The sequence below is a fragment of the Python bivittatus genome, unplaced genomic scaffold (genome assembly GCF_059951505.1).
Source record: "Python bivittatus isolate LINGU-HERP-01145 unplaced genomic scaffold, Pbiv_v1 ctg000850_np1212, whole genome shotgun sequence".
Classification (NCBI taxonomy): Eukaryota; Metazoa; Chordata; class Lepidosauria; order Squamata; family Pythonidae; genus Python; species Python bivittatus.
Genome location: NW_028277112.1, coordinates 22,626,806 through 22,640,735, shown reverse-complemented (window position 1 = coordinate 22,640,735; position 13,930 = coordinate 22,626,806). Strand labels below are relative to the sequence as shown.

General features: G+C 42.1%; 1 protein-coding gene across 1 annotated transcript in view; it reads right to left on the bottom strand.

The window, feature by feature from the left end:
• LVRN (laeverin) overlaps window positions 1–12,451 on the bottom strand; it is a 36,329-nt gene extending 23,878 nt beyond the window's left edge. The window contains exons 1-4 of the mRNA XM_007437585.3: window positions 11,478–12,451; window positions 5,005–5,147; window positions 3,059–3,234; window positions 413–539 (exon numbers count right to left, since the gene is read on the bottom strand). Coding sequence (XP_007437647.1) covers window positions 413–539; window positions 3,059–3,234; window positions 5,005–5,147; window positions 11,478–12,109 — 1,078 coding nt within the window. The 5' untranslated portion in view covers window positions 12,110–12,451. The remainder of the gene's footprint in view (window positions 1–412; window positions 540–3,058; window positions 3,235–5,004; window positions 5,148–11,477) is intronic.
• Between the last annotated feature and the right edge of the window lie 1,479 nt (window positions 12,452–13,930).

Sequence of the window (13,930 nt, the reverse complement as noted above, 5' to 3'; positions counted from 1 at the left end):
CTCTCTTGATGAGCAGATGGATAGTTGCTGCCTCCATCTGGCAATCATTTAAAACTTCTGGTCACCCAGAAATGCGCAACCTCCCTCAAAGTTCGTGATGACCTCATAGGAGATTGTGACTCAGTTTGAGAAACCTTTGTATGATCTATTGTAAGTCATTCTAGCCATTTGAAACAGAAAAGCAAGGTATAAGTATTTCAAATACAATATAATAAATATAGTATACTTCAAAATGCATATTGTCAAAGAACTAATTACTTTCTGGAGAATAATAACACAGATATATAACAATTACAGTATAAATTATTAAATTAAGGCCAGAAATAAGGTAAAACAGCATTCTTGAAGATACTATATGTTTCCAATTCACAATAGTTTTTTAAACATTTTAAAAGTTAACAAGTTAGCATACCTGTTTTTGAAAGAGGATAACTGACATTAAGTAAGTCTTCCAGAAATGAAAAGATTGGTCCTGTGATATTTAAAGCATAATTAATAAATCCTCCTTGAACTGCATCCTTCCGAGCCCAAATGCGTATCTATTAGAAAGCACAGGACTATTAGTTCAGACAGCTAGTAAGAATCAAGTCCATAATTAGCTCATCTTCACCTTAATGTATCTGTCTCTTATACGGTATCTGTATCTCATAGTACCTTTTAGTTTTGAAATATTCTCACCAAGAGAGAACACAACACATGTGCAAAGTTTTAAAATTGTTTTTTAGAAGGGCCTTGAAGACCTTCACCCAGGCCTTTGGTGAGGGAGAGTAAAGACCGTTTGCTTTGTCCTTGTCCAGTCTGTCATTCTTGCCATCTTTTTTAAAAATTGTATATTATTATTATTTGGTTAGCATTGTATTTTCCTTGTTTTAGCTGTTGTGACCCACCCAGAGTTGTTTGGAGCAGGCAGCATACAAATTGATAGACAGAGACACCATTGGCTGGCTTCATATAACATAAGTTACAAATTATGGTTTGCAAGCCACAATGGCTGAGTTCACCCAGTATGCTAAGCTAAAACCAGGATACTCACGTTTTAGCTTAGAACAACACATGACTGATTAACAACTGCAATTTTATGCTGCTGAATCCCCAGAAAGTTCTAATAATTACAAATACAGAAATAAAATCAGAAGAACAAGGGAATTAAAAAATATCTCCAAATCAGTAACAATAATTGCCTTCTGCAGGGAGGAGTCCTACCACACCATCAAACCCCAAAACTTTCTGGAACAGTCAGGCCTTGGTGGCTTTCCTGAATGATAACCAGGTTAGGGCTCACCTGCACTGTTCCAGAGAAGAGGGCAGCAACAGAAAATGTATGGCCTTATGGTTCTTGGTGATGGCAACCTCATAAGGATCAGGTTCAAAAGGTGCTCTCTCTACTAGACTTTATTGGATAGACAGAATCCCCTGGGAGAAAGCAGTCTTGAGAGTATACAGGTCTCAAACCATGTAGGGCTCTAAAGATGACAAGCTCTGGTGTGCTTGAATTGCACTGGAAACCAAATGACAATTAATGTGGTGGTGATCTTACTCGGTAAAACCAAGAGGCATCTCTAATTAACTACTCAAGCGGTAGCATTTGGACCAGATGTAGCTTCTGGCTGATTCTTCAAGGGCAGTCCCAAGTACAGCAAATTGCAGTAGTCTAATCAAATTGTGACTAAGGCATATGTAACTTTATTTACTGAATGAACTACAAGGTGAGTTCAGACAACACTCTGAGCCATAAACACCTTTTACAAACGGTTGGGATACGTTACAAAGCCCTTCATGTTGTAGGACCAGATATCTGAGGGACTGTTTACTCCAACTGCTGTTCCCATCTGGTACAATTAAGTAGGGTAGGTATATGCTGGTCCATGACCATAATAAAAATTTGATTTGAAGTAGGTAGATACACTCCAAGGGCCGTCGATTACATTGTGCCATCTTACAGGACCCAGGAAGTGCACTTTCTCTGTTGAAGTGCCTGCCCTCTAGAACAATATCCTCACAGAGATTTGTGTGGTTTCACCCTTATGACATTTAGAAAATTGTTAAAAACGTTGTTGTTCTCCCAGGCCTTGGGCATAGGGCAGTTGTGGAGCCCCCTTTAGTTATGTTTGCATGGATTGACCTCCCAGTCAGCCAGGATCTCTTTTTATTTCTATTTGCTGTATATGTATTGTTTTTCTTTTTGTCTGTAAGCTGTCCAGAGTCATCAAGGAGCTGGGTGGCCTTGAAACTTGGATAAATAAATAATACCAAACAAACTAAATGTTAGTTTAACACAAAGTATGATTTCATTTTAAGCCTGGATAAAAAATTAACCTTGTATCTAACCATATTTAAACAGGCAAGACAGCCCTGGCTTAACCATGAAGGAAAATAAGCACTTGCTCAGGGCACCAAGGGAAGCGGGGGGGGGGGGGGGGGGCACTACAAGTTTTTCCCCTAGCTATTGTGCCCTTAATTCTTTCACTGCCACATTCAAGCTTAGTCAATTCTTTTTGTAATTGTCCTTATCTGCTGTGTTCAACTTTAATCTGCATTGTTAATTTTTTTTTTCCTTTGGCACAGTGAGTAACTAAAGTTTAAAAGTTTGGTTTAAAGGTATTGTCAGATATCACATTTGTTTCCATCTCATGGTGTGAGAGGGGGGCACCAATCGTTGGGCTGTGCTTGGGGTGACAGTTGGCTTAATCTGGCCCTGAGACAAGGCCAGCCACAAAGCAAGCATGGATCCAAAGGTGAACTATTCAGGGTTCTATCACTCAAGTGAGACTTCTGTGGGCACCAAAGTAATTGCTGCAAAGAAAGGTGAACCTAGAGGCTGGTGCTTTGCTTTACAACATGCCAACTGCCTATTTAAGTTTTTATTAAAATATTTTGTATAAAGGGGAGATGTCAGAGGGTACATTAGTACAGACAGCTGCATTGTGCTTATCTCTGATTTATGCCATTTATATGTTACTGAATATACTAAAATTAGGAATGTATGGTATAACATAAAGCTCATCATAAATGCAAATACATACTGATAGCATAGCATAACTTTAAGAACTTTATTTACCTGATTGCCCCTTTCAGTTGTGGTGACATAATCAAATTTACAAACTACAAAAGCAGTGATATACGTAGACATTTTCAGCGTTCTTTCAAAGGTTGTGATAGTCCAGTTAATTGGTGTAGTTTCATTCATCAAAGCACTCAGTGCACTCTCATTCACTTCTTTATACTCAGATACATCTATTTAAAAATAAAAAGCAACCCAAATATATATTAGCTATTATGCTGGTCTTTGACCATAATAAAGGTTTGATTGATTGAAATGTTAGCACTTTTTTGGGGGGTGGGAGTGCCTCCAAGTAAGTTTTTGACTCCTGGTGACTGCTTAGACTAGTCCCTGCAGTTTTCTTGGCAAGGTTTTTCAGAAGTGGTTTGCCATTGCCTCCTTCCCAGGGCTGAGAGAGTGACTGGCCCTAAGTCACCCAGCCTAAGGCAGGACTATGGCTCACAGTCTCACAGTTTCTAGCCTGATACCTTAACCACTACACCAAACTGGCTCTTCTGTTAGCTATACATATAAAATATTCCCTACATAAATTAACTAAATGTGTAGTTTATTACTTTCCATATACTTCATACTGTATTACAGGAGTGAGAAACCCATAGCCTGGGTCAGGCCCTCCCACCACGTTTGTCTCCACTGCCAATAGTCCCAAAGATCATGGTTACTAAGTTCAGCAGCAAGGAAGAGATTTTCAGCAGTTATGTTTGGGGGGAGGGTGTTATCTTTCTAAAATAGTCAGCCAAAATTGGTGGACTAAGCCTGAAATACCTTAAAACTTCAGAAGCTCAATAAATGAAGTACACTGCCAAAAAAGCTGCCAGTTCTTTTCATATGGCATATTGATGGGGATGTTAGACACAATAAATTTGTTTCTGCTGATAATATATCAATATTCACTTTTTTCAGAGCAGAAAAGATTTAAGATTGAATCCTTTTGGATAATTCACACAGTCTGCTCAAACTCTGCAGTTCCTATCCTTCTTCACAAACACATTTCTCCAAGACAGCCAGTGTGGTAGAATGGTTAGGTAGTGACATTCCAATCCACCATCAGCCATGGAACTTCACTAGGTGACTGGATCGACCACTTTCTCTCAGCAAAATCAACCTCATGGTTGATGTGGGGATAACATGAAAGCAGACTCCCCCATCCCCATCTCCCATGTGAGCAACTTTCAGCTTCCTAGAGGAAAGAACAAACTTTTCTGGAATACATGGCTGATTGAAGCATCTGCAGAAGATGCAAGTGAATTCAGAATCACATATGAAAGTGCTTCCTGTATTGTAGATACTGTGTAAATCTAACTTCTATTTTCCACCAAAAGTATTTTGAGAATAAATATTATTGTACTTATAAGTTTATATTTCCAGTATGGCAGCATGAGACACTTCTTTGTTATGGGCAAGATCAAGTTGGAAGGATATCCAATTCCCAACCTGGTGCTACTTGATTATCAAGCCACAGAGTTTCACTGGTGTTTATAGTTGAATTCATTTGTTCCAGAATTTGTTCCAGATGTGATTGCTGTTAAACACTTGGCAAGCAAAACACATGAAAATAAAGAAAAAATATCAGGGCTGAACAAATATTTCAGCTTTCAGTGTGACAGTATTCAGATTTTACACACCCAAATAATCTTATTGTTGAACTATGGTACTATTGTTGCTACCACCTGGATAACATAATATTGCCATCTTGTTTGGGTTCAGAAGCTATGCAGGGATGGGCTTGATTAGTAATTAGATGGGAGATGATCAGGAATTTCCATGATTGTAGTCCAAACTTGGAAGTGGAAAAAACATCATAGAAGAATGCAGTGACAGTACTTCCCTACTGCTACAAAAAATGTGAAATTAGAAAAGCTACAAAATTTTACATTCATGAAGCCAGCAGGAGCTGACCTCACTTTCAAAGAAGACTTTATTTATATTAAATCTTTACTTACCTAAAGCTGGCATATTGGAAAGTGCAACATAGCTTGGATGGTGAACAATGCTGATATTAAAGGTAGCTTTCATTGCAGGTTCATCAAAGCATGGGTAAACAAATCTTGCAGCTGTTGGTTGTAGCTGTGATGCAATCACCCACCTAATTAAGAATATAAATAGGATTCAGTTGAATCATTTTAATCCAGCCATGCAAGTGAAATCAGATATTTGCACAGATACCCTTGAGATGGTGCTGCCCTAATCCAACCCAATAGCAGATGAAATTATGCACACGCAGCCTTGAATCCTTGATGTCACTAAAAAATGGCACAATGGACAAATAAACATCACAGGAAACCTACAGATACATACCTACTTGCTTCCAGCTTCCACTCAGAACAGACTACTAAATCTATCATCTACGCTAGACTCTACTCTACAACCACATTTGTTCTGACTCACTTAACAGAGATGCTCAATGATGGAATTAAACCAGGCATTCAGTAGACTAAATTACCCACCATCGAGTCCAACAGACAAATCAATTGAACCAGATCAATTCCCAGTGAGGACATATTAAAAGACAGACCACAGGTCTGTCAGACCACAGACCACCTACAAATCACAGCTCAAGCTGCTCAAATGTATTATTACTAAGCTACAGGCAATATTGGACAATAAAACTATACTTTCTCAGGCACTGGGTGGCAGGCCTATACAAACAACCATACCTGCATGCAAACATACCTGCATACAAGCACCCAACCTGAAGCAGATTCTCATAAGCAACAAGGAACCACAGGAGAATTGTCCTCTTGATGCCAGCATAGGAACCAGACACTGCAACAAGCCCAGATGTCTACTTTGCCCCCACATCTACACCCATAGCATGATCACAGGCCCCAGCAACCACACACTCAAGATTAGAGGTACCTTCACAAGCTCTTCCTCCAATGTGATATGTAATATCATCTCCCAGCAATGCCCCTTTGGATTCTACATAAGACAAACAGGCCAGATTTTGCACAAAAGAATTAATGGACACAAGCTTGGTATCAGGACTCAAAACAAGGGCAAAATAATATCAGAGTATTTCAACTTTCCAGGATACTCCATAGCAGACCTCAAAGTCTGGAACAGCACCATCAAGCAAGAAATTGTTGAACTTATATACATCAAAAGATATGTGAGTTCAGGAAATCTCAGAAAGTCTCAACAAATGCAATGGGTTTTTAAAGCAATTGTTAATTGATTAATTAATTTGTAATCTGTCTCACATGTAATCTGCATCTGCATAACCAGCCTTTTTTCCCCTTCCCTTCCCCCAGTCCCTGCCTCTCCCCAACTGAATCCTACATAAGTCTAGCTATTTGTGCATCTGATGAAGTGAACTGCAGGACATGAAAGCTTATACCTTTTAAATAAAATTTGTTAGTCAGAAAAGATGCTATCAGATTCCTGATTTTTTGCCACCATAGACTAACATGGGCCTCCTCTCAAAATTCCTGAAAATAAGTTACACACATAATTAACAGCTTTTGAGGTGTAAAAGAAAGGAATATGAGATTATTGATTGAGTGCATTTGTTCCCTGCCACAAACAATGCCTCTCTTAGAGGCTTACACAGTAGAAAACAAATTTAAAGCATCCACAATAAACTTAAAACATAAAACTTTATATTGGTGAAATAGGAAAAAATAAATAAAACAGAAGATGGCCCTGAATAGGTTAAAACCTCTTTGGAACAGCTCCATTATCAACATCTTCCTGAATGCACTCAGGAATTTCATTGATTGATTGATGAATGGTGGCCTCTTAGAAGTAGTTTCTTCCTATATGATCTAATAGGTTGGAGCAATTCAGGTTGGAGCAGGTGGTCCTGTAGGTACAGTTTATAGGTCAAGACTATAAACAAAACTATACGTCAAAACTATAAAGGTAAGATAATTGTAACCAATGCAGGGCCCACAATATGGCTTTAATATAACCCCGTGATGGGAAGCAGGTAAGGTTACAACTTGTACACCAGCCTAAGGCCCTTCTATATAGGCTTCTACCTGTTATATCAGAAGCTATGAATTCAGAAGGACCCCCACATCACAAACCTTTCCTTCAGCGGCAGGGCCTGCCTGCATCCCTTTCTGCCTGTCCAGAGATAACACCGGAGCTGATGGAAAGCACTGGTGGACAAACAGTACATCTACCCTGACAGGATTCAACTTCAGCCTATTTTGTTCCATGTTGGAGATGGGAGCACACCAATCTCCCTCAACTTGCCACTTCAAGTATAATTTATCACCCAAATAAATGACCATGGTTCCATACTAAATTTCATGCCATCTACCATTAATATCTTCAAAATTGTGGAGCATATATACGCTCCATAATTTTGAAGACTTTAGTGGTAGATGACGTGAAACATTATACAAATAAAATCTCCAGGAAGTCATCATCCAGCTTGCTGAAACATCGTATCATGCAAAGGACATGCAGTTGCATCTGGCACTATGAGTGCTACTTTTCAAAGCACATTTGTTATCCCTGGCTTGAGAAAAAAATTCTTCTAAAAAATGAAGAGTTCTTCCTCGTTTCAGAAATGCTACTTCACCTTAGGTCAGTGTTGTCCAAACTTGGCCACTTTAAGATGAGTGGACTTCAACTCCCAGAATTCCCCAGCCAGCCATGCTGGCTGGGGAATTCTGGGAGTTGAAGTCCACTCATCTTAAAGTGGCCAAGTTTGGACAACACTGCTTTAGGTGGATGGAAAGCTGAGGTGCTTTAAAGCATATGGAACCAGGGTAAATATAGCTATTTGTTTTGTTTAGGTCAAAATCCTCACTTTTCAATCTTAACTCCAATACAGAAAGTGGGAAAATGTACAGTTAAGGACAACGATTGGAAAATACATGCAGAGACTTTTAAGCATGCCCCTGTTCTTCATTCTTGTTTTTACTTTCTCTTTAGTCATAAATAATAGATATATACAGCTTTATGGATATAGATGTCATGGAAATTCGCCGAAGGAAGGAGCACAGCACCGAGGAGAAATTAAATTACCAGCTCTCTATTCAGCGATCGTTAAGTGCCTGCTTTCCAAGAAAGAGGGACCCCGAACAATAGAAAGGCAGAGATTCTTTGGGGTTGAGAGGCGGGGAATCTAAGGGATCTGATTCGTGAGTGAGTTTTGGGGAAGTGAGACAGGTGTTAAACGAAGAAAAAAATATTTTTCTACTGTAAAACAAAAGCCGCGCCTTTGCAACAGCCGAGCTAAGGGTACCCTTGTTAAGGAGGATGGAACGCTGAGATAAGCCGGTGTGCGCGCCTGACTCGAGTGGAATGCCCGCGGTTTCTCACCTTATTAACAAAGCTTCCGCATGGAGGCTGCCCCCGGACAAATCTTTAGGCGGACAGATGAGGGCTTCCTCATTGTTTTTGCCGGGATAGGATTAAAAGGGCTTTAGGGGCAGTGGAAATATGATTGTTCTTGGGTCATGCAGCAGCCTGGGGCTGGTCCCATTTTACATATGCAAGTGGGGGAGCAAGAGGGCGGGGGGGGGGTTGGGGAAAAGTTTGTAACTTTATTTCTTTATCTTTCCCTCACAATAGATTCCATCCCTTACGGTTCCTGTTGTAGCTCAAGCTTACCCAGTTCTAAAAGTATCTTAATGAGCTGTCTGACAATTTCACATTTGGGAAGATACTTGTCTTTATCTGGAGTTCTCAAGCTTTACATAGTAAAGCATGGCAATTTCATGGATGAAATTACACTGTTTTACATGGCCAAGCTCTCTTCAGAACAGCTATAATGTCTACAGTATCATGCTTATTGGCCCCAAGTTGGAGACCCCTGTGCTGTGTTTTAGTGTAACATTTTGTATAAACCCAGACAGTGTACTTTGTAAACCAAGATTTATGACAGGAGTGGGTAAGCTGCAGCCCTGGAGGCCCCCCCCTCCCCGACCATGACTGTTAAAAAGTAATGGCACAATTTCCCACTATCTTGATGTGGGATACATCATAACAACTATAGTGTAGGCCCAGAACAACAGGCTTGTTCTCTCTCTCTTTCTTTAAAAAAGGAACCCCCACAAGTTCCTTCAAAACATCAACTCCCATTCACATGTGCAATATGATTTGATCCACACTGTGGTCCCCAGCCTCACAAAAAAATTGTTAGTACAGGTAGTCCTTGCTTGACTACCACAACTGGGACCAGCAACTCCACTGCTAAGGGACATGGTTGTGAAGCATAACATCACATGACCGCAACTTGGGATTTTACTGCCAGCTTCTCCATTGACTCTGCTTGTTGGAAGCTGGCTGTGAAGGTTACAAATGGTGATCACATCACTGCAGAATGCTGCAATGATCGTAAGCAGCTGCTGGTTGAGAAGCACCCAAACTGAGATTCACATGACAGTGGGGATGCTGTGATGGTCATAAGTGAGCGGACTGGTCATAAAGTTACTTTTTCAGCACCATCATAACTTCAGTCACTAAACAGGGCAGTTGTTAAGTGAGGAGTACCTGTATTACTCTTGGCTGCAAAAAAGTTACCCATCTCTAGTTTATATATTAACACTGTATGGGAATCCAGTCAATTGTAGATTAGTCAACACACCATGCTCAATAAATCACTACTTAGCAGAATATATGAGCCCCACCTATAATAGTTCACAATTTCTCTTTGTTCAAGGAAGTAAAGGGTGACCCCGGCCCAGCCTAGTGTTCTCCAGATGTGTCAGATGACAATTCCAAGAAAGAATAACCAGCTGCACACAAGTTGGAGAGTGCCAGGATGGGGGAAGAGTGCAGTAGTTATTAGCATGTTTCAAAACTCCCTGCTATTTGGACAACAAACATATTGCACTGCCAAGTAAGGAGTGAATTTGACCTTAAGCCTCACTTGCTCAGAAGTACAAAACAACATGCATTGTCAAGGGCATTATCAAAAAAGAAAACCAATTCATTTTAACATCAACAAGTTTTCAAATAAAAAGAATGCTCGCTTTGTGCAAATAAATAGCAAACATCTTGACTTCATGTTTTTGATGGATCTTGCAAAGTGTTGCTATTCATTGTAGACTCCTTTACTGGGAACAGATCTATCCCAGCCTGTGTTTTTCCCCAAACCTATCTTCTCCTTTGTAACATTCTATGGAAGATTATTTTGAAATGTTATCTGTGATGTTAGCAGCCTTACAAGTTTGTTTCCTCCAACCCTGTTTTTGCATGTGATCCTTACAACAACACAAAGTATTTTTACATTCCTTCCTCCTTTTTTAATAAAGTAATTTTGTTTATCATTTGTAAGAATGATGTTTCTCTGTCACATGCCTTATGCTACAGACCGGGAGGCCACAGAATTTATTTCATTTTTATCCACTTTATTTTTCTGTATTTTTGCTTTATTTTTCAGTAAGGGCATAGCCTGTGAAATCCCTGCCTGTCTCATGCCAGGGTTAAGTGAGAAGACATCTAGTAGACATCCACATGACTGATAGGTGATGGCAATAGAAATCACCAAGCAGCAACCTTAAGACAGAAAGGTGGGGGCAGCAGGGTGCAAAAAGCAGAGGACCTCAGGGAGAAGAGAGCTGAGACACTCACCTTTCATCCTACTGGCACAGCCCTGCAACTACACAAGGGTAAGAGAGTCATCAAAGTCTCTTTTATGTGCCTTTCCCACTGGAAATTTAGAGACTGTTTCAAAAATTGCCCCACGTCTATAATACTAGTGATCTTTTTGATGATCTTCTACTTTTTTACCTAGAGAAGTGCTGACAGGATTCTGCTGATTTAAAAAGCAAATTCAGGCATGCCCATTTTTTTTTCCTTTACTTTAATAAGATTTGTCAAACAGCTCCCCAACCCACAATAAAATTGGATACTTCACAGCAGAAGCTGCACAGCTGGCCCGGACCATACATTCATTAAATTCAGGGTCTGAATGATCAAGTTGCACCACTGTCCCATCCCTTGCCCTATTCCCCAGGAAGGAGCATGAAGTAGTCAATAGTGCAGCTATGAAAGGCCTTGGGCAACTTCTGGGAGTATCAGTTGATCACAGAAGTGTTACATAATACCCTTTATAATTTAAAAACAGGTTATAGTCTAGGTCAACTGGCTGGATGCATTGTCACAGAAGTTCATTTTACTCTGTTTTAGAAGAGAGCATCCTTTTTCTTAAAGAAATTGGTATTTATCTCCATGATTAATTAATTAATCTCTCTGATGATTATGGTATGGTGGCCTTGGCAACTTTAAGATGTGCGGACTTCAGCTGCCAGAATTCCCCATGCTGGCTGGGGAATCTGGGAGTTGACGTCCACAGATCTTAAAGTTGTCAAGGTTGAGAAACATTGGGTTAGACTCACATCCTGCCTTTCTTTCCCAGACAGGATTCAAGGCAGCTCGTTCTCACCAGCCCTGTGAAGACCCCTGTCGGCTCAGGGTCTAAGCAAGCCACATCCTTGGGAGCAGGACCTACCTGCTCTCGCCTTCGTCCTCGTAGGTGTTCAAGAAGAGCCCGGAGAAGATCAGCTCCGACTGGATCTTCCCCTGGAAGGCGAGCCTCAGCTCATAGAGGGCGCCCGCGCTCAGGGTCTCCAGCAGCTCCAGCACCAGGTACTGGTTCTCAAGGGCCTCCCACAGCTCGGCCAGCGGGACGCCGCGGGTGCTGTTGGCGGGCGCGTCGCCCAGAGGGCCCCACACTGAGGCGCCCTGGTAAGTCAGATCGGCGCTGTGCAGGAGCACCGTGGAGGTGGCTTCGCGGCACCGCACCGTAATATTCACCTGTCCCGAGTACGTGCGGGGCTCGGGGAGGCCGGGCGCCAGGTGGGGCCAGAGCAGCAGCGAGTAGTGGATCGGCATTACGTGCCGGGGCAAGCGTTGCTGGTCCCACGGCCCTAGTAGCCGCGTTGCGGGCTCCGCGCTGGCGTTGGCCCAGGGCGTCGTCGGCGCGACTGGCAGCAACTGGCCGGATTTCTTCAGGTCCCGCGCGCAACGTCCGTAGAGGATCGCCAGCACCAGAAGAGCCAGAAGCAAGGCAGCCAGAAGCAGCGCCAGCAACAGTACGGACTTCTTTCCCAGGTAGAATCCCGAGCGCAACTTGGCGCTCATGTCGGCGCCCGCCCGGTTCCTTCTCGCGGAAAAAAGCGAAGAGCTCCAGGCTGTGCCTGAAGACGCGGGGGGCGAAATAAAAGCAGGAGCTGGAGGGGAGGGCGGATGGGTGGAGGTGGAGCACCTCTTCCGCGAAGCAGGGGAGAAGGGGGGCGGGCGCCGGCGCCTCAGGGCCTCTTGAGCAACTCAGGGTAGAAGGCGCCGGCAGGCTCGGGCTCCCGAAATGGCCAGTCCAGAGGCTGCATCCCGCTCCAAGACCGAGATCCTCCTGAAGCGGGGCCACTTGCCTAAGCGCTGAACGGCGCAAGTCCTGTCGCATCCATAGTCCCATCCCAACTTATCTCTAACCCCCCCCCCCCATCCTATTTCTCCGGAAGACCGAGAAAGACTTGGGGTTGCTTTACTTGGTTTGTAACCCCGCAGCAGAGGGCGCGGCTTCTCCCCCGCCATCCTTCTTTCTTTCAGAAGGCAGCCGCAGGCTCCTTAAACTGGAAGGCGAAGTGGGCGGGGGAGAGCAGAGAACTTCCTTCACTGTCAGTTGGGTCTCTTCAAGGCAGAGACAGAACTGTTAACTAAGGAACAGAGCTGTGACCAATGGCCAACTTGACCTTTGCCACTGAAAGCAATGCACAAGACGTTTTGGTCCATGAAGCCCTAAACGAACTCTTCAGCATATACGTCTAAAATCTTCTATAAAACAGCTTCTAAAAACAAACATGAGAACCTCTGCTTTAATATCAGAATCATGGGAGTAGCAGGGGTAAAAATCCAAAAACATTGGGTGAAGAGAGTTTATTTAGAAGAGGCAATGTATTATAGATCATAATTTTCTTTTTTTCAAAAAAAGTGCTTAATAATTGCTAATGACAATTATGTCACAGTTCTATAGCCGCCTATATCACACAAAGCAACTCTGGGTGGTGTACAGCAAAAGTGAGGAATTTAAATTGAGGAAGCTATGAGATATAGCAGAGAACATGAAAACAATTGTCTCTATAATAGCTTTCTCCAACTTGGTGCCTGATGGATTTCTGTTTCTATATTATGTAGCAGGCAGGGCCTTTGAGCCCCAACTAGGGAATTATGTTCTTTAAAAGCAGACAAACATTACTTGTGTCTTCCTTTAGTCAATTCTTCTCCAGACCAGTGTCCTGTTTTACTTCACTATGCCATGCATACTGAGCAAACTCCATCTACATCGGACTGTTTTGACATTCCCTATCTTAGGGATTGTATAACGTGAAGCTTCAGAACTCAGCCATATCTCGTAGCTTCCTCGTGTTCTGTTTTGGCTATCAACATGAGAAATAAAGGAAACGGTGCTGTGGGATTTCCAGAAAATTTTTAATTGGGGATTTCCCCCCCCCTAAATTAGTTACATCTGATTTTATTTGCCTTATATTTAGTAAATAAAATGGAGGAAAATTTATACCAGCTAAAGATGAAATGTAAGTATCACTATTTTTTTCCTCATACTCAGACATAATTACCAACAGAGGTGAATATGTGTAGCTCAGGTTCAACTGTGGAGTCCTTGGGGTCCTCTGAGCTTGGTTCTTTTCTTACAAATGTTTCATTACCTGGCTAGGTAACATCTTCAGTGCTAAAATGGGATGGGGTTTGCTCTGTATTTATGTGCTGTGGCCTGCCTTGCCAGTGCTGGTGGCGGTGGAGGGGGGTTGTTTTGCTCCTCTGGTAGTTCTTTGATTAGCATATGTTTGCTGCTTGATTGTGTGCCTGGTGGTAACCTTTGCTTATCTGGGTGATGATTGCTGGTGATTGATTGCTGGTGAGGTGATCTTCTGGTCTTTTGTCTCTTTT